Here is a 23,695-nt window from a genome sequence, read left to right on the forward strand (position 1 = left end):
CAGAGCCATTGAGTAGTGGATGTCTATGGATTATTTTTGAAGAATAAGAATACTGTTTAGTGTCACTGTAGGTCAAACTGCACTAACGTAGGCATGTGAATGACAAACCAGACAACCCATTCTTGCACTGGTGTGTCCGAGAATAAAAGGTAATGTGCAAAGTCTGTAGCTCATTTTACTGAACTGACATAAATAAAATACACATCATTCCTATGAATGACTGCATTTTTTACATCATCATTTCACTCAGCACTCTTTTATTAAAGTGGTTGTAAAGGCAGGGATGCAGCAGCCCCCCTCATCCCCCCTAATACTTACCTGAGCCCCCTCTCTATACAGCGACGTACACAAGTGCCTTGGCCATCTGGGACGCTCCCTCCTGATTTGCTGAAACACAGCAGTGGTGCTATGGTGCTGTCAATCAAAGTCAGTTAGCCAATAAGGAGAGAGAGGGGGTGGGGCCCAACTGCAGCTCTGTGTCTGAATGGACACAGGGAGCTGCAGCTTGGTTTAGGTGCCCCCATAGCAAACTGCTTGCTGTCGGGGCACTCTGCAGGAGGGAGGGGCCAGGAGCACCAAAGAGGGACCCAAGAAGAGGAGGATCTGGGCTGCTCTGTGCAAAACCAACTGCACAGATAAATAACAAATAAACAAAAAAAATAGACTTTACAATCACTTTAAATGTGTTGTTTATAGAGTGTGCATATACAATGTATAGCATATTATCCTAATTTACTCTACTATAACTTTGACTGGCACCTGAATCATAAGTTTGTACCTGCGCTTAAATTCCTCAACGCGATCCTGCTCATTACGAAGCTCTGACTCCAGACGTCCTTTATCACTTGCAAAGCTATCTAGCTGTTTCTTTAGACTGTTTATATAGGCTTGGAAAAGGGGTTCAATGTTACTTTTTTGGCCTGATTGTCCACCGCCCTGTTGTTGCAGCAGGCTCCATTTGGTCTCAAGCACTTTATTCTGCTGTTCCAGGAATCTCACCTATCAAAAAATTGTCATCAGAAAAACATATTATACTATTGTCAAGCTCTCTTAAGACATGCTATTTTAGTACAGGCATACCCCACTTTTAAGTACACAATGGGACCAGAGCATGTATGTAAAACGAAAATGTACTTAAAGTGAAACAATACCTTTTTTCACTTCTAGGGTGTAGTGGGGGTGTCAGGAGCAGTAGCGGGGGTGTCAGGAGCTGTAGTGGGGGTGTCAGGGGCACACTGGAACAGGGCGGGGTATGCTCTTGGAGCTTCAGCTCCTTCTACCGCGGCTGCAAAATGTCTGTAAAGTACTTGTAAGGCACTTTACATGTACTCGCAGGTATGTCCTTACTCGCGAGTGTATGTAAAGTGAGTGTACTTAAAGCGGGGTATGCCTGTAATAGGCTGGTGTCACTTATAGCCACAGGGAACATCATTGTGATCTAGTATAATCACACTCCACACCCAGTGACTGCAGATATTTAGACATTTCTATATTAAAAGACATGTAGACATGCAAAGAGCACGATGCACTCATACAGCCAACCGACATTGATCTTTCACTGATATGACCACAGTGATCTTGAATCTGATATGACTGATAGAGAACCATTGTTCTGTGCACGTCATCATCATGACATACGAGTGGCACATTAACAGGTTTAATCAGGAAGACATCCCAATGAGTAAAATCGATACACAATGAAGTTGATTTACTAAAGGCAAACAGGCTATATACTTTTCAAGGCTATTTTACCTTACCTTTGTAGGAGGTGAAGCTCTAAAGACCTCCACTATCCAATCATGTGCAAGCAAAAATACTGTTCTTTTTTTTCTTTCACATGATTGGGTATTCTTTGCAAAGTGAATTTTTACAACATTTATTACTCTAAGTAAAAATTAACTTACAACTTAGCAGACTTTTTGCCTTTAGCAAATCAACCCCATGGTACAGTAACCCATAGCCAGCAAATAAATTATAGTTTAGCAATCACAGGTCTTATACAAATATTCTGAACAAAGAAAAGCTTATAGCTGAGTTCTGATTTGTTGCTCTGCTGCGCTATATGTTGTCCTTTGTATTGAAAAATCAAGTAAGCATTTTACAGAGTTTTAGTTAACAAAAATATGCTAATTTCTAATAGTAACCAATAAAAGATCATATTTCATTGGACAAGCTGCATTAGCCCAATAAAAACTGATATCTGATTGGTTGCTTTGAGACACGAGACACCTCTGTGTTTTGCATCATGTCATTAAATAAAGCTTTATTGATGCATTTAAAACTTGAATTTTAGTGAAAGGCTGAATAGAAGAAATTTAAATATATTAAAAGCATGACAAGAATCGGACACATAACACTGTACCTTGTCTATGAAAGAAGCAAACTTGTTGTTCAAGTTCTTAATCTGTTCCCTTTCTTCTTTCCTGACTACAGAAACGTTTGGATCAATTTCCACGGAGATTGGAGCCAGGAGTTGTCTGTTAACAGTGACGTTTACAATACCTGCAGATGGAGGGGCAGACCCAGAGCTAGCAAAACCACCTCCATATCCACCTCCAGAGCCACCACCAAAGCCACCGCCAAAGCCACCACCAGAGCCACCACCAAAGCCACCACCAAAGCCACCACCAAAGCCACCACCAGAGCCACCACCAAAGCCACCACCAAAGCCACCACCAGAACCAGACTCCCGGGAACTGCTTAGTGATGAGACTCTTTTGTTAGAGCCTGCATTCAAGAGGCTTCTACTGCCAAATCCAGAACTTGGTGCAGCCCGGAGACCACCAAATTGAGAGGATGAGCTGACAAGGCCTCTGCTGGAACCTCCTCCTCCTACAGAGGTTGAGCTGAAACCTCTGGAAGATGATGCATTAGAGGATGCCAATCGGTTGTTCCAGCTCATGATTGCAGCAGTAGAGTAGGAGATGCACGTTCGATAAGTGAGCAAGGGCACTTCCTTTACTACTCTTATCCTTTTATCTTCATAAAATAATGGGCTTGGTCATTTTTAAAGGTGATCAGTTTACATTTGTGTCCCTGCCGTGCCTTAAAGCAATGTCTTGCTGTCAACCTGCTAAACATACTTGGAGGAAAATATGTTGTTTTGCTTGAAGGCTTACAGGTTGTCTGGATGGTAAAGTTATATAACTTCATTCTTATGAGAAATTATACAAATTAACATTTTTTCTAGCAACAAAATTACCTTTGATGAATTTACTAAAGGCACATAGGCTGTTCACATTGCAAGGGAATTTTCCCTTAGCTTAGGGTTGACTTCCATCATCCAATCATGTTTAAATACAAAAATGAAATTTTCACTACATTCAGCCAATTTTTCTTGAGTAAATCAACCTCTCTGCATGTTTAACTGCTTGCTGATTGTATACCATATATATATACAGTGGCAAGGCAGCTCTGCTGCAGGATCATGTACCTAATACATGATTCTGTACCTACAGGTTCGGGGCGCGCGTACGCTCTGCCGGCAGACTGCTCCCGCTGTGACTAGACTCGATGGTCGGGATTCAGAAAGGACTTACGACGACGTATCTCCAGATATGCTGTCCTAAGTCCAAATGTGCACCGTCGTATCTATACGCTTAGTCAGGAAAGCAGATACGCCTGAATTTTGGCAAGATACGACCGACTTACGTCTCCTACGTCGTCGTATCTTGGGTGCATATTTACGCTGGCCGCTAGGGGCGCTTCCGTTGATTTACGCGTTGAATACGTAAATGAGCTAGATATGCCGATTCACGAATGTACTTGCGCCCGTCGCAGTAAGCTACGCTGTTTACGTAAGGCGTACGTCTGGCGTAAGTTTACTCCTCATAAAGCAGGGGTAAGTCATGTTAAGGTATGGACGTCCGAACAGCCGTCGTATTTTACGTCATTTACGTAAGTCGTACGTGAATGGGACCCAGCGTATCTTAGGGAGTAAATTCAACGTGATTCTGAGCATGCATGCGCCGTTCGTTCGGCCATGCATTTACATGGGGTCACGGTTAATTATAATACGACACGCCCACTGCCTTGCTACTTTGAATTAGGCGGGCTTACGCCGACCCATTTACGTTACGCCGGCGTACATATGAGAGCAAGTGCTTTGTGAATACTGTACTTGCCTCTCAATGTTACAACGGCGTAGCGCATATGAGATGCGCTACGCCTATCTAAAGATGCGCCGATCTCTCTGAATTCCGGCTGATGTCTGCAGGCACCTGCCAATGCTTCGGTACACAGGCAGAATTGTCTATGTAAACTAGGCAGATCGCCATTCTGTCAGTACAGAAGGCATGGATTCTTTGTCTCTGTTAGCAGAGACACCGATCTTTGCCTTTCCCTAGTACAAGCATAGTAGTAGAACACTGGTCAGAAACACATTTAGCCCTTTGATTGCCCCTGGTGTTAACCCCTTCCCAGCCAGTGTCATTAGTACAGTGACAGTGCATATTTTTTAGCACTGATTACTGTACTAGTGTCACTAGTCCCCAAAAAGTGTCAAAAGAGTCAGTTAGTGTCCCGACTGTCCGCTGCAATATTGCAGTCCAGAAAAAAAATATACATCCCATAGTTTGTAGACGCTATAATTTTGCGCAAACTAATCAATATACGCTTATTGGTATTTTTTTTTATGTTGTAAGTGACTTAATGAATTCCCCCAGTATGCATTTTAGATATAATTTGGTCAGTTTCCCCTTGTACTACTGCCCTGTAGTTTAGATCAAATTCTAATACTTGGCAGGTTTCAATCTTAGATGCCTATAGACATACAACGCTTACAATACAGGTACTTATCTAAAAGTCTGAAAATAATAAAATGAAGAAAGTCTTAAAGTAGAATTCCCCTTGGGAGTTTTATGCTGAGGATATACCCATTTGTAAAGGTCATCCTTACCCTTTGGAGTCAGACATTTTGATTCATATTTTGTAAATTTTTGCTTTTTTATTTGCGTAGAAGAAGAATAGTATGTATGTGGTCTTATTCAAGAAGGAGTGAGAGCACAGCAGACGACACACTAATCCACAACAGCCAGTTCCCTTTGGTTGCCTCTAATGCTGCACATTGTGCCTGGCTTCTTCTACCATTTAGAAGCCCAATAGAATGCATTTGCAATTTTAGCTACTTCTTAAAATAACAACCAATTCATCAAACAGACATGACACACTTCAGGGCAACAGCGACAAACAATTTCAGAAATTATTGCAAAAGGTGTGGTGTGGTAGCTATGCAAAGTTTTCTAACTATGTAAAGTGTTTTACGTAGGAGTGTCTAAACTGCATAGCAAAAAATCCTCTCTAAAAGGTGAAAGGACATCTAGGTAAACGATTTTCTACATTGAAGTCCTGTAAGCGAATGCCGAACCAGGTTTCTTTTTAAAGTATTGTACAACCTTTGCCATACCAGAACACCAAATCAGTGGCAATATGTTTTTATCCACTGGGTGTCATATGAACAGTTAGGTGTTTCTAGGCACCCTGTGAAGCATCAAAAAGTTAGCTTACTGAAGTGTAAAATATAGAAATTTAGGAATAATTCAGGCAATGCTTCAGGAACTATCCACACACATTATAGTGGGGAAAAAATGTGCTCTTTCCTTTTCTGCCGCATAAACTCCACTAGGACTCAAAGTTAAAGGTTAAGTTCATCTTTTGGAACATGTTTCATCTTCCACCTGTATTTAGGACCTGTATTTAGGATGGAACATGTAATATGTTCCAACTCCTGCCACAAGTTCCCTCAATGCACCACTCAGTTTGACAGCGGGTGGGGGATCCTCTCTCCACTCCCACTGTCACATTTTGAAAAGAGTATGGCCATGCAGGGTTTCACTCATACAGTTTCCTGTGAATAAATGCAATACAAGTAACATCATCTACTGTGGCTGATGGCTTGCAGTTCTGAATGAACTGTGAGGGTGCTTATGTGCGCTCTTGGAGTTCATTCACAAGCCCTGCAGCTTTTAAACAGACAACATGTATGAAGGTATGGGCATAATGTTGCATGGTTTGTCTGAAGAATCCTGACATTGCACCCCGATCCAATGAGTAAGGGTGCAATGCTTTCCAGGTCCTGCAGGAAAAAATAATAAATGCCCATTTTTTTTCTGAAAAAATATAGGCATTTATTATTTTTTCTGGAAAGGTGAATTTATCCTTTAAGGCTTCTCACGGGTCAATCTGTATATGTTCGTTACCTGTACAGATCCCCAGGGAGCATCTAGAATGTGTAATTCCAGGCAAACAGCTCTACACACATATGCAATATGACATATAAGAAGCTGTTTTACATGGCAAAACATGTGAATTTCTGTCCACCCAGTCCTGAAATTGAGCTCTGTGACACAGCACAACCTTGTCTAGCAGAGTAGAAGATATGATTTTCCTTTCCTACAGGCAGGGCTTTTTTTTTCAGCAGAACAATGGAGGAACATAGTTACGGCACCTCCGGAACTGAATTTATGTAATAGCAAGGGGTGCCGGGGTGTGCTGGAGAGTCTATTGATGCTGGCTGCTGAGGAATCTATTGTTGCTGGTGGGGTGGGTTTTATGTTGCAGGGAATCAATCCTTGCTGGGAAGGATCTACTGTTGAGGGAGAGGTCTAATGTTGCTGGAGGGTCTATTGATGCTGGCTGTTGGGTGTCCATTCTTGCTGGGGTGGATCTATTGTCGTTAGGTATTTATTGTTGCTAGATCTATTTTACTGACTTTCTTGTTATCATTAACAAATTCTATACAAAATACTTAGCACCACAAACTGATACTTGATTCTGTATTCTCTAAAAGGGGTGATACTGGGAGGTGCATAAGGGGTTAAATCAAGGAACGGTGTTTGGAGGTGGATAGGGGGGCGGGTTCCAGGGGTGACTCGGAAGGGAAGAGTTCCTGCCCCTATTTTTTGAGAAAAAGGCCCTGGCTACAGGTAAAGTGGAACTAAACCTTTATTATACAACATGTAGAGTCTTTTGGTAGTCAGTCAGCATCTCTCCTGCTCTGATCCTCCACGCTCATTGAAGTGCTGAGCTGTGGAGGGGCAGCGAGCGGCCGTATTAGGCTCTCAGCGGCTCGCTGAGATGCTGAGACTGCCATCAGTCAAGGCAGCTGGCAGATCCAAACTTGGGAAGTCGGGATGACACGCTGCATCAACTGATTACAGTGATGTCAGCGAAGAGAGGACTTCAGACCGCTCTCCGCTGAAAACGGGTAGCAGGAGAAAACTAATTGCAATCCTGTAACCCAGAGGAGAAGCCCAGCCTAAAAAGCTTAGACTGGACTTCTCCTTTAACTGACCGCAGTGCAAATGCAATACAGTGTACAGTCCTGGCTCATTCTGGGCAAATGTAGCCAAGTGCGAAGGGCACATGTACAGACATATCATGAGTGACTGCCAATGGGCAAATCAAGAAGATGCCAGACCCAAAGTAAGAGGGGAAGACAGAGTGTATTTGGGGACCTTGAACCTCACCCCGTTGGAGAATAGCACACCCTGAATTAAGTGTGGCACAGCATGCAAATATGTTGTGCATGCTTGCACAATGTGGCTAATGCTGCCCACCCACATCTTTGAGTTTACTTAGGTAGAACTTTCAAGTCTTTCAGGCCCATGACAGGACAGGGAAAAGAAAAAGCAGCAGAGTGATGAGCTAATATCTCTGTTATTCTGCTTTCTCCCCTTAATTGCATGCTCCTTATTAGCACATGACCACTACAGCACAGCTGACTGGCTCCCTTTCTACTCGCTTTCTCAGTCTGAGATCTGCTGTACAGAGAACTGTAAGAGGCTGATAGCAGGTCAAAATGAAGTAGTCACACTTTCTGCATTTAAATATAATGAATTCAATGATTTTTAATGAACATTAAACATTAAAGTGGTAGTAAAGTCTTCTATTTAACTTTTACCTACAGGTAAGCCTATAATAAGACTTACTTGTTGTTACTGTAAATATTTCCTGAATATTTTGGAGATATTTACTTCTGTAGACGGCGGTGACATCACAGGCTTATGCGTCCTGAAGGAACGGCATACCCACAGCCTACCCACAATGACGTAATCACGGCATACCCACGATGAGGTAATCGCAGCATACCCACAATGACGTCATTGCGGCTCGGCCAGTCAGATGGCTCAAGCCAGTAAACCCGGAAGGAAAACCAGGTGAAGATGGAAGCCCTGTCAGCGGTGACAACACACCACTGGAGGGCTTTATTTTAAGGTAAGCAATTCATTATGTGGTAGTATGCGGTGCATGCTAGCACATTATGGCATTGCCTTGCAGGGAAAAAGCTTTTCTTTTTTTTCAGCAATTTACTACCACTTTAAGTTATAATGTGTGTGTCTTATATTTGCCTGAATATCAGCATTTATAGCTACTGCAACTATGTGAAGAGGGGTAGAACAAACATTTTTATATATATTTGTATGAGTGTGAGTGTTTGTTTGTCTTATTACAATCCTGTACAATACCATGGGGTTGATTTACCAATGAATTTTTTCAAAGCTTAATTGAACAAGGTGAAGTTAGGAGTTGATTGGGTACCATGCACAGCTGCACCAGATTTTGCACTCTCCAGTTTTAGTAAATCAACCCCTGGGGGGATCCGTAGTGGAGAAGGATCTGGGAGTTTTAGTTGATCAAAGGCTCAATTATAGCATGCAATGCCAAGCTGCGGTTTCCAGAGTCCTTTCTTGTATTAAGAGAGGTATGGACTCCAGAGAGAGAGATATCATTTTGCCCCTGTACAAATCATTAGTAAGACCTCGTCTGGAATATGCAGTTCAGTTTTGGGCCCCAGTTCTCAAAAAGGATATCGGAGAACTGGAGAAAGTGCAGAGAAGGGCAACCAAACTAATAAGAGGAATGGAGGAGCTCAGCTATGAAAAAAGATTAGAATAACTAAATGTATTCACTCTTGAGAAGAGGAGAATAAGGGGGGATATGATCAACATGTACAAATATATAAGGGGTACATATAGTGAACTTGGTGCTGAGTAATTCACTTTACGGTCAACACTGAGGACAAGGGGGTACTCTCTACGTCTAGAGTAAAAGAGATTTCATCTACAAATACGGAAAGGTTTCTTCACAGTAAGAGCTGTGAAAATGTGGAACAGACTCCCTCCAGACGTGGTTCTGGCCAGCTCAGTAGATTGCTTTAAGAAAGGCCTGGATTCTTTCCTAAATGTACAGAATATAACTGAGTACTGACATTTATAGGTAAAGTTAATCCAGGGTAAATCCGATTGCCTCTCGGGAGATCAGGAAGACATTTTTTCCCCTGCTGAAGCAAATTGGATCATGCTCTGCTGGGGTGTTTTGCCTTCCTCTGGATCAACTGTGGGTATGGAGTTGAGTGTATGGGATTGTATTGTGTTTTTTATTTTGTTTGTTTATTTATTTATTTTTTGTGGTTAAACTGGATAGACTTGTGTCTTTTTTCAACCTGACTAACTATGTAACTATGTAACTATGTGTAGTTGGGCTCTGCGTAGCCCTTTTCTCCATAGGACATGCTGTGATGTCTATAGTTGTATTTTTTTTCCTTTCTATATCATTTGAAAAATATTCCCGGCACGTACTAGAAATATAACTGTCACATTGGTTGTGCTAACAAACCAAACTGTCAAACCATCCAATGGCTGGTGTCATAACTGATCAAATGTGCAGCATCATGGCAGGTAAAGATTAAACAGAGGCAAAGGGGTAGATTCAGAAAGCAATTGCATCTGCGTATCCATAGATACGCAGCGTAATTGCTTAGTTGCGCCGGCGTATCGACTTCTCCTGATTCAGAAAGCTCGATACGCCGACTGCAGCCTAAGATATGACTGGCATAAGGCTCTTATGCCGTCGTATCGTAGGCTGCATTCTTACGCTGGCCGCTAGGTGGCGTTCCCGTAGTGGTCAGCGTAGAGTATGCAAATTGCATACTCACGCCGATTCACAACCGTACGCACGCCCGGCGTTCGCATTTTACGTCGTTTGCGTTCGTCGGTTTCTGCGGAAGGCTGCTCATGCTATTAGCAGGAGCAGCCAATGCTAAGTATACCCGTCGTTCCCGCGTCGCGATTTTTGAAAATTAAGTTGTTTGCGTAAGTGAATCGTGAATGGCACTGGACGCCATTTACGTTCACGTTGAAGCAAATTACGTCCTTGCGACGTCATTTACCGCAATGCGCGTCGGGAAAGTTTCCCGACGGAGCATGCGCACTACGTTCGGCGCGGGAACGCGCCTAATTTAAATGATCCACGCCCCCTACGGGATCATTTAAATTACGCGCGCTTACGCCGGCCAGTTTTACGGAACGCCCGCGCAAATTACGGAGCTACTGCTTCGTGAATGAAGCGTAGCGCAAGTAATTTACGGAGGCGTATCGTTAAAACGGTACGCTGCGCCTCCGTAAGAGTGCGCAGCCCTACCTGAATCTACCCCAAAATTGGCAGCTTCCTTGGCTGAAAACGCTAGAAGGTTTACTTTTTAAATAATTACTGGCACTAGATTTTCTTCCCATTGTAATCCTATGGGTGATTCATGCTGACACCTTAAAATATCTAAAGCCAAAACTTTTTTTTTTCATTATGGATAAAGTAAGGGGAGACTTTAAACCAATGTCAGTTTGTTTTATTTGCCCTCTTTGTTTCACTAAGGAAATTTCCCTTCACTCCCTGTTCTGTTGGCTCAACAGGAAGGGAAAACACATCTTTTCAATGTGATAGAAATCCCCTCTAGACAGTTGCCATGGGAACAAGTGTCCCCTTTGGAAGATTTCCCTCTATTCCAGTGCTGGGGACAACACAGAACTTTAGATTTACCCTCACAGTCATCCATGTGACATTGGCTCTAACTTCTCACTATTCTATCCAAATCTAAAAAATTGTTTTGTTGTTATTTATTCTTTAACCACTTCCATACCGGGCCTATTCTGGCACTCCTCTCCTACATGTAAAAATCATATTTTTTTTGCTAGAAAATTACTCAGAACCCCCCCACACATTAAATATGTTTTTTTAACAGATACCCTAGGGAATAAAACAGGGGTTGTTGCAACTTTTTATCTCACTGTTTACATCCTGCGCATGCCTTGCCTGTAGTTGAATCTATGCTGACTTTGGCACACAGTGGTGAGTGTAGCCCAGGACACCAATGCCTATTCCTGCCATCAATGATCAAGAAAACAATGTAAGAAGTCTAAGGAATTTCTGGTGTGGCAAGGATCAACTGAGTCTTCCTTTGCATTATGATTGATGGCTTATGCAGTTTAATGTGGCTTGAGAGTATCATGTAAAACATTTAAAGTAATAGAAAATGCTTTTATGTAAAAATCACACTTATATAGAAATAAAATGTGCTAAAGTAATATATCATTTGACATTTTGCCTCCCAGAGCCATGTCTTCTTCTCCAGGTTTGAAGTCACAAAAGCAAGGTGAATCTTTAGTGTTTATGTAACTATATTTGGCAATTAAAGCTGTGTCTGTGGCCCATTAAACCATTTGATGTTATTATTCCATATTTTTTATAATCTGCCCTACCCCAATCTCGTCCACAGTCTACATAATCTAGGTGACATACACGTTTGTATTATTATCAGGGCTTTTTTTCAGCTGGAACTTGGTGAAACTCAGTTCCACCACCTCTGTCTCAGGCCCTCTGCTCCTTGCTGACCGCTATTACTTGAAAACACAAAAGTCCAGGTTCCACAACAGCTCCCACAGATCAGATATCTTGAGTGGCTCCCACTGCTTGAAGGATGGGGACAAGGGAGATGCAGGTACATGGGGTGCAGTGCAAATGCCAACATCACCACTGGATGATGTCCCTGCAAGTAAGAGTGGTGGAGCCAACTATAGTATGTGGGTAGGTACTAGAGCTGGCTGGGTGCTTCAGCTTAATACAGTAACAAAAATAAAACATGTGGAAGATGGTGGAGCTTTTAAGGAAATTGGGAGAAGATGGGAGCAGTAGAAGGGGGTTGCATGCAGAGGTCAGAGCTTAAGAGTTGTAAATGTGAGATGTGGATGGGGGATGCAGAGGTAAGCAGATATGGGAGAAGGCTGAATTCTTCACACTGTAGCGCACACCCGAACTCTACACTCTGTATGCAGCGCTCCCCTGAACTTTGCACTATTTACATAGCACACCCTGGACTCTGCAGTCTGTGTGTAACCCCCTCCCTGAACTCTACACTCTGTACTTAATGCACTCCTGGTATTCAATGACCCTGTTAAGACCCTCCCACTCTTAGTGAAATTTGACCACACCCACTATTTGATGCGGTTTGGAGGGTGTGTAAGGAACGGGGGGGGGGTGCAAGCGTCGTGAGTGAGTTCCTGTACCTATTTTCTGAGAAAAAAAGCCCTGATTATTATTGACCACAAATATAAGGTGAAAACAACTAATAATCAAATCATACTGAATTTGAGTTAATAATGCAGTTTATTAGACAACAGCACAGACAGTTCAGAAGTTTAAACAACATCCAAAGGGAATAACATTTTTTTTACAGACTGAGCATATTTTTCTTAAAAATGGTATGGTGATATAAGCAGAATGTTCACTATACACATGTAGAAAAACATTCAATATTAATTCATGGTCTTTACCATTCAGAATGGAGCCAATTATCTATGAATATTCATGGAAAGCTCTAGATTTACAAAACGTGCTAGAGAAATGGAAATGTACAGCACAGGCATTATGTTAGCAGTTCAGAGAAAAGTACATGTAGTTTTCATTGCTAAAATAAAAATTCCCATATTATTGTAATTTAATGTATATTGGAACATAGGGAATTATTATTATTCATGCATCAGCGGTATGATTTCCATAACTTAATGACTCCAAACAACCGTCATCTGTTTTTTGCTAATGTGGATGCACCTTTGCAGGTTATAAAGATAACAATATTTGGTATATTAGTTTTAACTCTATGGTATTATGAAATGTGGTCATTATCCCCTGAATACATTAGTCCATTTTGAAGGAGGTGTGATATATTTGACTCTTACAACTGTTATTTCAGACAGGGCAGGGAGGATACACTTTCACACAACACCTGTTTTTGCTCTGGAGCTATATTGAAGTATTGTAGGCATCTAGTAATAACTTGAATTCTTCTACAAAAATATGTGGTAGGGTGACATCTTTGGTATTTTTCATTGCTCCCTTCCTGTGGGCAGAATATGTACACAGGGGTCCAGCTGTTCTTCTTCTTTGTGTGAATGTCTATATGTTCATAAGACTTTATCTTAAGAACCCTGACAGGTGTTCAGATACAGTTATGGTGGGAGAAGGATTAAGCAGTTTGAATATAATGTAAGAACTTTATTCAGTGTAGGAACAGATAAAGTATGAGAATCAACTTCAGTTTAACATAATGGAAGCTGGAACCTGGAAACCATTTTTGAAAGGTTTATTTTCTGTTACTATTTATGATTGTGTAGATCTGTGGTTTGAGGGTGATGAATTATGGAAGAAGTCACTATTTTAGCAGACAGGAAAGAAACATGTGTTGAAGATATTTAGCTTAAGCTGTGTTTAGTATGATGTTCTGCTTGAAGATCCAGTAGATGTTTTTGAGACAATGGTCATGCCTTGTCTACTTCCAGAGCTGAAACTGGCACCTCCAGCACCGTAGTCTCCTCCACCGCCTCCAATACTCATTGAAGATCCTCCTCCATATCCACCACCGCCTACTCCATATCCTCCACCTCCACCTCCATATCCTGAACCTCCAGCTCCATATCCTGAACCTCCATATCCTCCACCTCCACCACCAGATCCAAAGCCGCCGCCTCCACCACCAGATCCATATCCGCCTCCACCACCAGATCCATATCCACCTCCACCGCCAGATCCATATCCGCCTCCACCACCGGCTCCATATCCACCTCCACCACCGCCTCCCATGGCCATTCCTCCTCCTCCTCCTCCTCCTCCTCCAATATTGTATGAAGTGGAGCCACTCACCACAGCTGTAGAGAGAGGTATTAGCATTTTAGGGGATATTTTCAAGCACTGCTCTGTAACAAAACTTTTACAAATCAATTTCTGTATACTTACAAATATTAACAGGATTCACAATCTCTCCAGACATCCTGCAATTTAACAGGGACAAGAAATTTAGTTATAAGTAGCTATACAATGGTAACACAATATATATAACTCCAAAACATGATAGATTTTCAGAATACAGGCCATCTTTAAGACACAAAATGTTTTTTTTTTTTTTTTTTTTCATTTCTAAAAGTGTATTTTCGTCTTGGAGTGTAAGTAAAGACTACAACCATAACATTTTCATAAATTGCTAGCTGATTAAACCTACACAGATTTAGTACTAGTATAAGGGTTTAATTAGGTGGGGGGACATCAAGAAATATTCATCAATAGCCCATATTTCTGTTGCAACTAATACTGCTGCAGAGGGGAATTCTCCAATTTGTGTCATCCCTTTGTGGGTTTTTAACTAGAACTTACCTGCACTCCTCTCCTTCCAGCAATGCTCTGTAGGTGGCGATCTCAACATCCAGGGCCAGCTTCCCATTCATCAGTTCTTGGTAGTCACGCAACTGCTTTGCCAAGTCTTCCTTTGCCTTTTTCAGTGCAGCATTGAGCTCATCAAGCTTCTTTTGGGCATCTGCTACAGCATGCTCTCCTCGCTCTTCAGCTTCTGAGATATTTGTCTGCAGACTGGTACACTAGCAAAAGCAGAGTGATCAATCAGTTATAAAGTATAGCATGATGGGTAAGCTATTCTGAGTGACTGATTCATGAATGGTTCACCAAAGTAATTTATTTGATAGCTCACCTGTTTCTTCACGTTTTCAATTTCAGCTTTTAGTCTCTGGATTGCTCGGCTCAGCTCGGCTATCTCTGTCTTACTGGATTTTAGGTTAGTGCCATGATGTCCTGCAGTTTCTTTCAGCTGCTGGAACTGAACAAAAACATGTGGAAAATATGGTTAGATACACCACACATACACAAAAGCAGCAATGCCTAAAAAAATAGTAATCATTTGTGAAAGTGCCCAAGACAAAATTGCCTCAAATAACATGTTCTACCCATTAGTAACTAATTAAGTCCTCTCTTATATTCTCCCACACTGTGAAGTGAATTTTAACCACTTCAATACCGTGCACTTTTACCCACTTCCTGCCCAGGTACATTTTCAGCTTTCAGTGCTGTCGCTTTTTGGTAAAAATTACTCGATCAAGCAACACTGTACCCGTATGAAATGTTTATCGTTTTTTTTTTTTTTGTTTTTTCACCTAAATAGAGCTTTCTTTTGGTGGTATTTTATCACCACTGGGTTTTTTATTTTTTGCTAAATAAATTCAAATTGCTAATTAATTATCTTTCTTCATGAATTTAGTCCAAACTGTATTCTGCTACATTTCTTTGGAGAAAATAATGCAAATCAGTGTACATTATTTAGTCTGTAGGAAAGTTCACAAACTATGGTATAGATCTGAAAATTGATGAATCCTGATGTACTGACAGCCTCTCATTTCTTGAGGCCTGAAAACGCCAGGACAGTGCAAACATCCCTCAAATGACCCCTTTTTGGAAAGCAGACAGTCCAAGGTATTTAGTAAGAGGCATGGCAAGTTTTTTGAAGTTGTAATTTTTTATCAGATTTTTGGGGAAAATGTAAGAAATTAAAAAAAATAGTTTTTATCAATATGTCTCTCTACATACTGTCACTAGTGCAGTACAGCGTCATCATATAACTGGTGTGGCGGTGATTAGTAATCAATAATTATTTTTTATCTTTCTCTATTACATTTTTTTCTTTACAATTTTTTTAACACTCTATGGCCATAGAAACACTGTAGTACTCTGGGGAAGTTATCAGGGTTTTTTTATGCCTCTTGCACACAATACTCCTGTTTGAGCATCTACTTTTTCAGATTTTTATTGTATGTATTTTCGTGCACACACATGTGTTCGTGCAAAATTCATGCTAATTCATGCACGCACGCATGCATTTTTTGTTATTCGCAATATTAAATGCCCATTTGCGCATTTTTTGTGTGCAATCGGGCATGAGGCGTAAATTACTGGCCAAAAATGTAGATTTTTCTATTTTTCTTTACTGAAGAATGCACATCGCTTGTTTGCATAGGCATATTACAATTAATGGACTGTATTTTAGCTCAGTAAAAAAAAAAGCTGTACTGAGCTTTTTCAAGCTGCAGGGTGCAAGAGGCCTTACACATTATGATTGTTTATACCAGTGAATTTCACTGTCATAAGCAACCATTTTTACTGAATAAAACAGATTCATTCAGTGTGTATTGTTGCTGTGATTATCTGTGATTGGCCACAGTTAATCAACATGTGCTGTGATCGGCCCTGTCTGTACCATGTGATCACTGTAACCAATCACATCGAGCAAAACAATTGTACAAAATGGATGGCATAATTCAAAGCCATTCATTATTTACAATTGTCATGTGATCTGCTGCTACATTGCATGGTACCGGCAGCAGCCCGGTATAATGATCTGTCCCCAGTGACAGATCACGTAACAGCATAGCACACGAGATGCTTTTGAGAGGATATCATATGACGTCCACCCAGGACAACGAATGGCCCGCCCAGCCCTCTTTTGACTATAGCCCAGGCGGGAACTGGTTAATATATTACTGTGGAGCCACACTATTTTTCTGAAGCAAGGTCCGCTTAAAAGAAAGCACACACAGCCTTATCTTTCTTGAGTAAACTACTAGTCCAATCAATCCACCATGTATTGGAGATAAAAAAGGCAGATAGACTTGCCACAACTGCCTCAACCTGAAAAAATATTTGGTTGTAGGTCTATTATGGAGATTATATGACAATGTTCCCGCAACTTTGTAATCATTATGCAAATTGGTGACTTACATGCAGTGAACTAATGTCCCCAGACATCTCCTCAAGCCCAGTCATATGACCAGAGGCTCATATCAAAGGTACAATTTGGTAGCAGTTCTGTTCATCCTTACAGGAAAATTCTGGTGTTCATGTTTTTTTTTACCTACCTTCATGGCATATGCATGTTCAGCCTCCTGTTTGCTCCTATTGGCAATCTCCTCATATTGACCTTTAACCTCATTGATGATCCCTTGGAGATCCAGACTTCTGTTGTTGTCCATAGACAAGATGACAGAGGTATCTGCAATCTGTCCTTGAAGTTCATTCATTTCCTAAAATTGATACACAAGGAACTTTATCAAAAGATCAAAGAGAAGGTTACAATATAAACCTGCAAGTGGTATAATTATATCTATACATTTATGTATGTCAGTTTCCTTTAACTGGAGGACTATTTTGTTACAGGAATAACATTTTACTTATATTGGGAGTGCAGTGAATAGTATTGATACACTCCGGGTTCATACATCTCAAAATCTTAAAAAGCCACGCTGACACAAAATGATCTACAATATTTTGGAAATCCATTTTGGCCATAAAGCTGTAAGCAGGTGTAGAATAAGATACAAGTAGAAGTAAGGCAATTTCCCCCGGGCTAATAATCATATATGTTATACTCCCCCAGGACAGCCATCACAAATTTTGGCGCCCCTTACACAGCTTTAGGCAGCTGGTAAATGTACCCAAATCTCAGATTCATCAGATAAAGGAACTGTAAGGCTGGCTATACACGGTTCGAATCTCAGCTGGTTCAGCCAGCAGCAACCGGACAAAATTCAAACTGTTAATGGCAGGCTGAATGTACCAAGTTGATCAATCGATCACCTTGGGTACAATCAGCCTGCCGGATTCTCTTGCAATTATTGCAAGTGGCTGCTATAGCCGCTAGCGACAATCACTGTCTTCTGCCCCCACCGGGAGAAGACAATGGCCCAGCAGGGGGGATTCTTGCATCAACACAGTCTGTGTTGTGGGGGGGATCAAGCAAACCCATGGTTGGTTGCTCCCTGTACGGCCGGCCTAAGCCAATCAATCTCTAATGCTTTGCAGTGTTTTCAGTCTAACACAGAGAGCTTCCAGGCAAGGTGTGAGAGCAAAGGGGGACATCTAATGAGCTACTTCCTATTCATTATTCAGCCACAGACTGGGATGGGTCCCAGGCCAGGTTGTATTGATCAACTGCAGTTTCACAAGATTGGCAGGACCTTGCTGTGTAATGTGCCATGGTTGCCTAGATTACATGACAGGCTCAACAGAATTACAAATCTTTTGGCAGCTACAGTAACATACATACACTATATTACCAAAAGTATTGGGACACCTGCCTTTACACACAAATTAATGGCATCCCAGTCTTAGTCTGTAGGGTTCAAAATTGAGTTGCCAACCCTTTGCAGCTATAACAGCTTCAACTCTTCTGGGAAGGCTGTTTTAGGAGTGTATCTATGCAAATGTTCGACCACTGTTCCAGAAGCGCATTTGTGGGGTCAGGCACTGGTGTTAGGCATCATCAAGGTGTTCTATTGGGTTGAGGTCAAGTTCCTCCACCCCAAACTCGCTCATCCACACTATATTGCCAAAAGTATTGGGCCATCCCTCCAAATCATTTGGTGGAGGGGGAATTATGGCATGGGGATGTTTTTCAGGGGTTGGGCTTGACCCCTTAGTTCCACTGAAGAGAACACTTAAGGCAGGGATATGCAATTAGCGGACCTCCAGCTGTTGCAAAACTACAAGTCCCATCATGCCTCTGCCTCTGGGTGTCATGCTTGTGGCTGTCAGAGTCTTGCTATGCCTCATGGGACTCGTAGTTCTACAACAGCTGGAGGTCCGCTAATTACATATCCCTGACTTAAGGCGTCAGTATACCAAGACATTTTGGACAATTTCATGCTCTGGGGATGGCTCTTTTCTGTTCCAACATGATTGCACACCAGTGTACAAACAAGGTCTCTAAAAGACATGGATGAATGAGTTTGGGTTGGAGGAACTTGACTGGGCCAACTCAATATTGAACTCTACGGACTAAGACTAGGATGGCATTAAAGTTTATGTGCGTGTAAAGGCAGGTGTCCCAATACTTTTGGTAATATAGTGTATATGTATTCTAGCTGTGTTTTAACTGCCTGGAGTTTAACTCTAAAGAAGAACTCCAGACATATATAAAAATCACACATTAATCAATAATAAATTAATAAAACCATTTTAAATGCAGGCTGCGTAAACACCTGGCTTTTACTTGCTATCGGCCTCTTGCAGACCACTGTAAAACCTAGCTCACACTGGAGAGAGAAGCAGCACAAGGAGCCAATCAGATGTGATGTAGTGTGTTTGTTCTAACCAGGAGCATGCTGATAGGGGGAGAGAGCAGAATAACAGAGCTATGAGCTTTTACTTTCCATGTCCCCCGGCAGGCTGGTGGAAGGACAAGACTAGTAATTGTTACTGACAGCACAAAATATTCAGGTCTCCTGCTCTGTCTGACTAGGCTGTCCTGTGTGGCAAAGCTGTGCAAAGCTCAGAACTGAATGGACAAATCCTTTAGCAGGTAAATCAGCTTACATCTACTGTATGTGTTTTATCTGTATAGGTAGTTGTTTGCCTGGAGACACCAAACCAGTTCTCTATAATGATTCATTTAGAACTACATCTTAATAAACACACATTTAACATGCTCTGTTAGAGGACAGTAATAATTAGTAGATGTTTATATCTAAACTGGGTGTGCCATTCTCTCAGCTGATTAAGAAGCAGGTGATACCCTGCATAAAATGTTCAACTAGCTGTGATTTTTGTATCATTTATATCAAAGAGGCGTATATATTACTGTAAATAGATAAAGCACAAGGTAGTTCATGGGAGACATTGGACAACTGTACCGTTTCATAAAGGGTTCTCAGGAAGTTAATCTCATCAGTTAACTGATCCACTCTACACTCCAATTCCACTTTGTTCATGTATGCCGCATCCACATCCTATAGAAGAGTCAACTTATTAGGACATTGTACAGATAGTTTCTACAACATGATGTTTTTGGCATATAGCATTTCCATTATGAGCTACAATACATAAAGTAATATTTGCAAATGTCGGTATTATTGTTCAATAATTTTTTTACTAACTTAGCATTACTTACCTTCTTTAATACCACAAATTCATTCTCTGCACTTGTGCGTTTGTTTATTTCATCTTCATACCTATCAGAAAGTATGACATAGGTAAAATGTACAAAATATATTGTAAAGCAGCAAAAGTCCTTAACCCTAACTGTGAACTTCTCATACTTTGTCCCTTTTGGTCAAGTAAATAAACTATTGAAAGCTTTTTGTGATATTTGTTTGATAAGTGCTAACACTACCTGTTGATCTTACTATAAATCTTGTGAGCTGATGATTTCCTGTGCTCTCTGCCCATGCTGACTTTTATCAGTTACATTGGGGTTGGTTTAAAAAAACTGGAGAGTGCAAAATCTGGTGCAGCTCTGCATGGTAGCCAATCAGCTTTTAACTTCAACTTGTTCAATTAAGCTTTGACAAAAAAAAAAAAAAAAACATGGTGGAAGCTGATTGGTTACTATGCAGAGCAGCATCAGATTTTTCACTCTCCAGTTTTAGTAAATCAACTCCAATGTTCTTACTGTAGCTATCTCTGAGGGCTACAGCACCACACCCATCTATGTTACAAAGAAGAGGAAAGAGGTGGAGTTCTTAATTCTATACTGTTTCCATTGTCCTGATACAGTAGGGAGGGCTTTGTCATCCTAGATCTGGAAGTGTGTTACTGGCCAAGTCAAAATAAGGGAAGGGAAGTTTCACTCTGCTGTTGCCTTTAGCTTAGTGAATGTGGTTAAAACTCACTTTGCAAATAATATCCAATTACCTACAAAGAAAATTTTAAAAACTGTATTTTTGCTCACACACTGTTGGATGATGGAAGTCAGCTGAGCTTCACCTCAATTGGTGAGCTAAGGGAAAATTCCCTTGCAAAGTGAATGGCCTTTTTGCCTTTAATAAATCAACCGTAATATCTAGACCAAAAATCCTATTGCATCCGTCCATTTCAGCCAATGCTTCTTTACAAAATAAAGGCAACTGATTACTATGAAATGTCACACAACTTCTGATTTTACTATCACGACTTCTTTGATAAGGCTGTGTAGATTTTAGAGCATTTTTTAAATATAGATATCTGTTTTGATTAAATTAAACAGAGATCTTTCTGACTGCTATGAATATCTGCTAATTGCACTTTACTTTACCTTGAATCTACAACAACATTTTTATCAAAACTGTAGGGTTTACATTCTAGGACATGTACAGTACATGAAATAATTTCTTAGGCAGTTAACACATCAGTTACATCCTAGTGAACATCTATTGCATTTGCTTTACAAACATTAACAATGTGAAGGTCCTAATCATCCTACTATAGAGAAAGTATAAAGTCCATTTCTTACAGGCTAGGTAGGAATGTGATCCCCAATCACACATCATTTAATGAGAACAGCCTACTATGGTAAGAATATTAATACAAGATGATTTATTATTGAATCATATTTACTTAATGAGCATGCTTTTTGTATCATGATGTTAAACAAAGACTATTTGCTAGGCACCTAACGAACATGAACACAATGCATGTAAATGAGAAAATTCATCTAAGATGTGAACCAACAAGCCTTTGCACGTGTTAATAACTGTTTTATTAAGAGTACAATTATTAAGTATGCTTGCTGCAGGGCATCAGTGACATCACTGATAAATGTTTCCAGCAGCCCTGGTACAAGCACATAAAAAACATATGATCTATCAGTGTGAAGTTTTTATATATGCATAAGCTCTAAAGTTATTTTTTTTTTTTTTTTACAGCTATTGCTTCCTTGCAGAGGGGGGATAAAAGCTAGTATTCTAGAAAAGGGATTCTCTAAATTGATCATATATTACTTATATATTTATATAATACAATAGTTTATGTAACAGTCCATATTCATACAATTTTAAAACCAATGCACAAAATGAAGAGAAAGCAAAGACTTTAGAAAAATGGGAAAGCAAAGACCTAGAAAAATAGGAATTATAACCAGTTATCAACAATAGCCTGGGTCACTAAACAATATATGTTATTTTAGCAATTCTAAAGCCCTGTTCTAAAAAAAAAAAAGGTCATTTTATTAAAGGTAAATTGCACTTTTGCTTGCACATGATTGGCTGATGGAAGTCAGCAGAGCTCCACCTCATCCACTAAGCACTGGGGATAATTCCCTTGCTGAATCTATTTGCCTTTAGTAAATCAACCCTAAAGAGAGATAACATGATATAGTTTCAATATGATAAATCAGACATGTTCTAAAGTAGAAAACATACTTGTTTTTGAAATCTTCTACCATGTCTTGGTTGTTTCTCAGTTCTGCATCCAGGCGGCTTCTGTCACTAATTAGTGCGTCCAGTTGTCGCCTAAGGTTATTGATGTACATCTCAAAAAGGGGCTCCAGACTGCTTTTTTTTGTGCCCCCTTTTTGGCCATACTCCTGCAGGAAGCTCCATTTTGTTTTGAGGACCTGATTTTGCTGCTCCAAAAACCTGACCTAAAATTCCAACATACAGTTAAAGGTAACAATATCATAACATACATCAGGGTAATTATCAATTGTTTCATATGTATTTTTTTACCTTATCAATGAAAGATGCAAACTTGTTGTTGAGAGTCTTGATCTGCTCCCTTTCTTCTGTTCTCACTTTTTGAATAGTTGGGTCAATTTCCAGGTTAAGTGGTGCTAGAAGACTCTGGTTAATGGTTACTTGTTGAATTCCACCAGGTGGGCACACAGGAAAATCATGGCCACTGTCAGGATAGCCTCCTCCACCAAATCCTCCGGGTCCACCAAATCCTCCAGGTCCACCAAATCCTCCAGGTCCACCAAATCCTCCTCCACCTCCACCTCCACCAGCCCCTGCTCCACCCCCAAATCCTGCTCCTGCTCCTCCACCAAAAGCTGCTCCAAAGCCTGCTCCACCTCCTCCTGCACCACCAGACCCATAGCCACCACTGCTTCCACGGCTACCATGGAACATCGCTATTTTCTTAGACCCTCCAAGGTTATAATAGCTTCTGGAAGTCATACCACCACCTCCAGATTGTGAATAGCCATAGCCACTACCACCACCACCACCACCACCACCACCACCACCACCTACACCTCTAGCCATAGAGAATGAACTGAAACTAGACCTAACGCCACCACCACCACCACCACCACCACCTCCAGCACCAAGTGAGGCAGATGAAAAGTTTCTACTGCCTGTTACAGACTTACTGCCCATTGACTGGACCCTCTTCATTTTAGCAAATGTAGAGAGGCAGGTTATGGAAGAAATGAACAAGTTGAACCACAGAAGCAAAAAAGCAGAGGGAAGAAGTCTAAGCCCCTCTGAACCCAAAAGTCTTTCTGACACCTTTTATATCTTTTAATAAGTGGGCTTGGCTGCCTTGGGAACCAGAAGATCAATTTACAGTAATCCTGGGCTTGGCAAGTTTGGCATGCCTGGCAGCACAACATTTATTTAGCTGTTTAGTGGATTGATAAATTTGGACACACCTCTCAATGAAGAGCAAGAAAAAAAATGATGGTATGAGATATTACTTCACTTCATTGCTCTAGGGTTATGAAATCCTTTTATCTATTAATTAGTGAACCTACTCCAGAAAAGTTCTCCAGGCTACTGTTTTTTTTATTTTGTAATCAATGTGCAGAACAAGCATAAATTTTATCCATGACCCACCT

The 23,695-nt window shown here is 40.9% G+C and overlaps 1 protein-coding gene across 1 annotated transcript; it reads right to left on the reverse strand.

Moving 5' to 3' along the window:
- Nucleotides 1-12,416: 12,416 nt before the first annotated feature.
- LOC120929294 (keratin, type II cytoskeletal 5-like) lies at nucleotides 12,417-23,350 on the reverse strand. The gene is made up of 9 exons (XM_040340621.1): nucleotides 22,584-23,350; nucleotides 22,278-22,498; nucleotides 20,051-20,111; nucleotides 19,794-19,889; nucleotides 17,022-17,186; nucleotides 14,807-14,932; nucleotides 14,476-14,696; nucleotides 14,062-14,096; nucleotides 12,417-13,973 (listed from the first exon to the last, which is right to left on the reverse strand). Exons 1-9 carry the CDS (start codon nucleotides 23,250-23,252, stop codon nucleotides 13,537-13,539), a joined length of 2,031 nt encoding a protein of 676 aa, XP_040196555.1. The 5' UTR covers nucleotides 23,253-23,350; the 3' UTR covers nucleotides 12,417-13,536.
- Nucleotides 23,351-23,695: the final 345 nt, after the last annotated feature.

This window comes from Rana temporaria, chromosome 2 (assembly GCF_905171775.1).
Source record: "Rana temporaria chromosome 2, aRanTem1.1, whole genome shotgun sequence".
NCBI lineage: Eukaryota > Metazoa > Chordata > Amphibia > Anura > Ranidae > Rana > Rana temporaria.

Coding starts and splice junctions, on each gene's coding strand:
- LOC120929294 (XM_040340621.1), bottom strand. CDS start 23,252: ATGAAGAGGGTCCAGTCAATGGGCAGTAAGTCTGTAACAGGCAGTAGA. Junction 19,890..20,050: donor AATTTGTGGTATTAAAGAAG/GTAAGTAATGCT, acceptor ACTCTTCTATAG/GATGTGGATGCGGCATACAT. Junction 13,974..14,061: donor TGTGAATCCTGTTAATATTT/GTAAGTATACAG, acceptor CTCTCTCTACAG/CTGTGGTGAGTGGCTCCACT.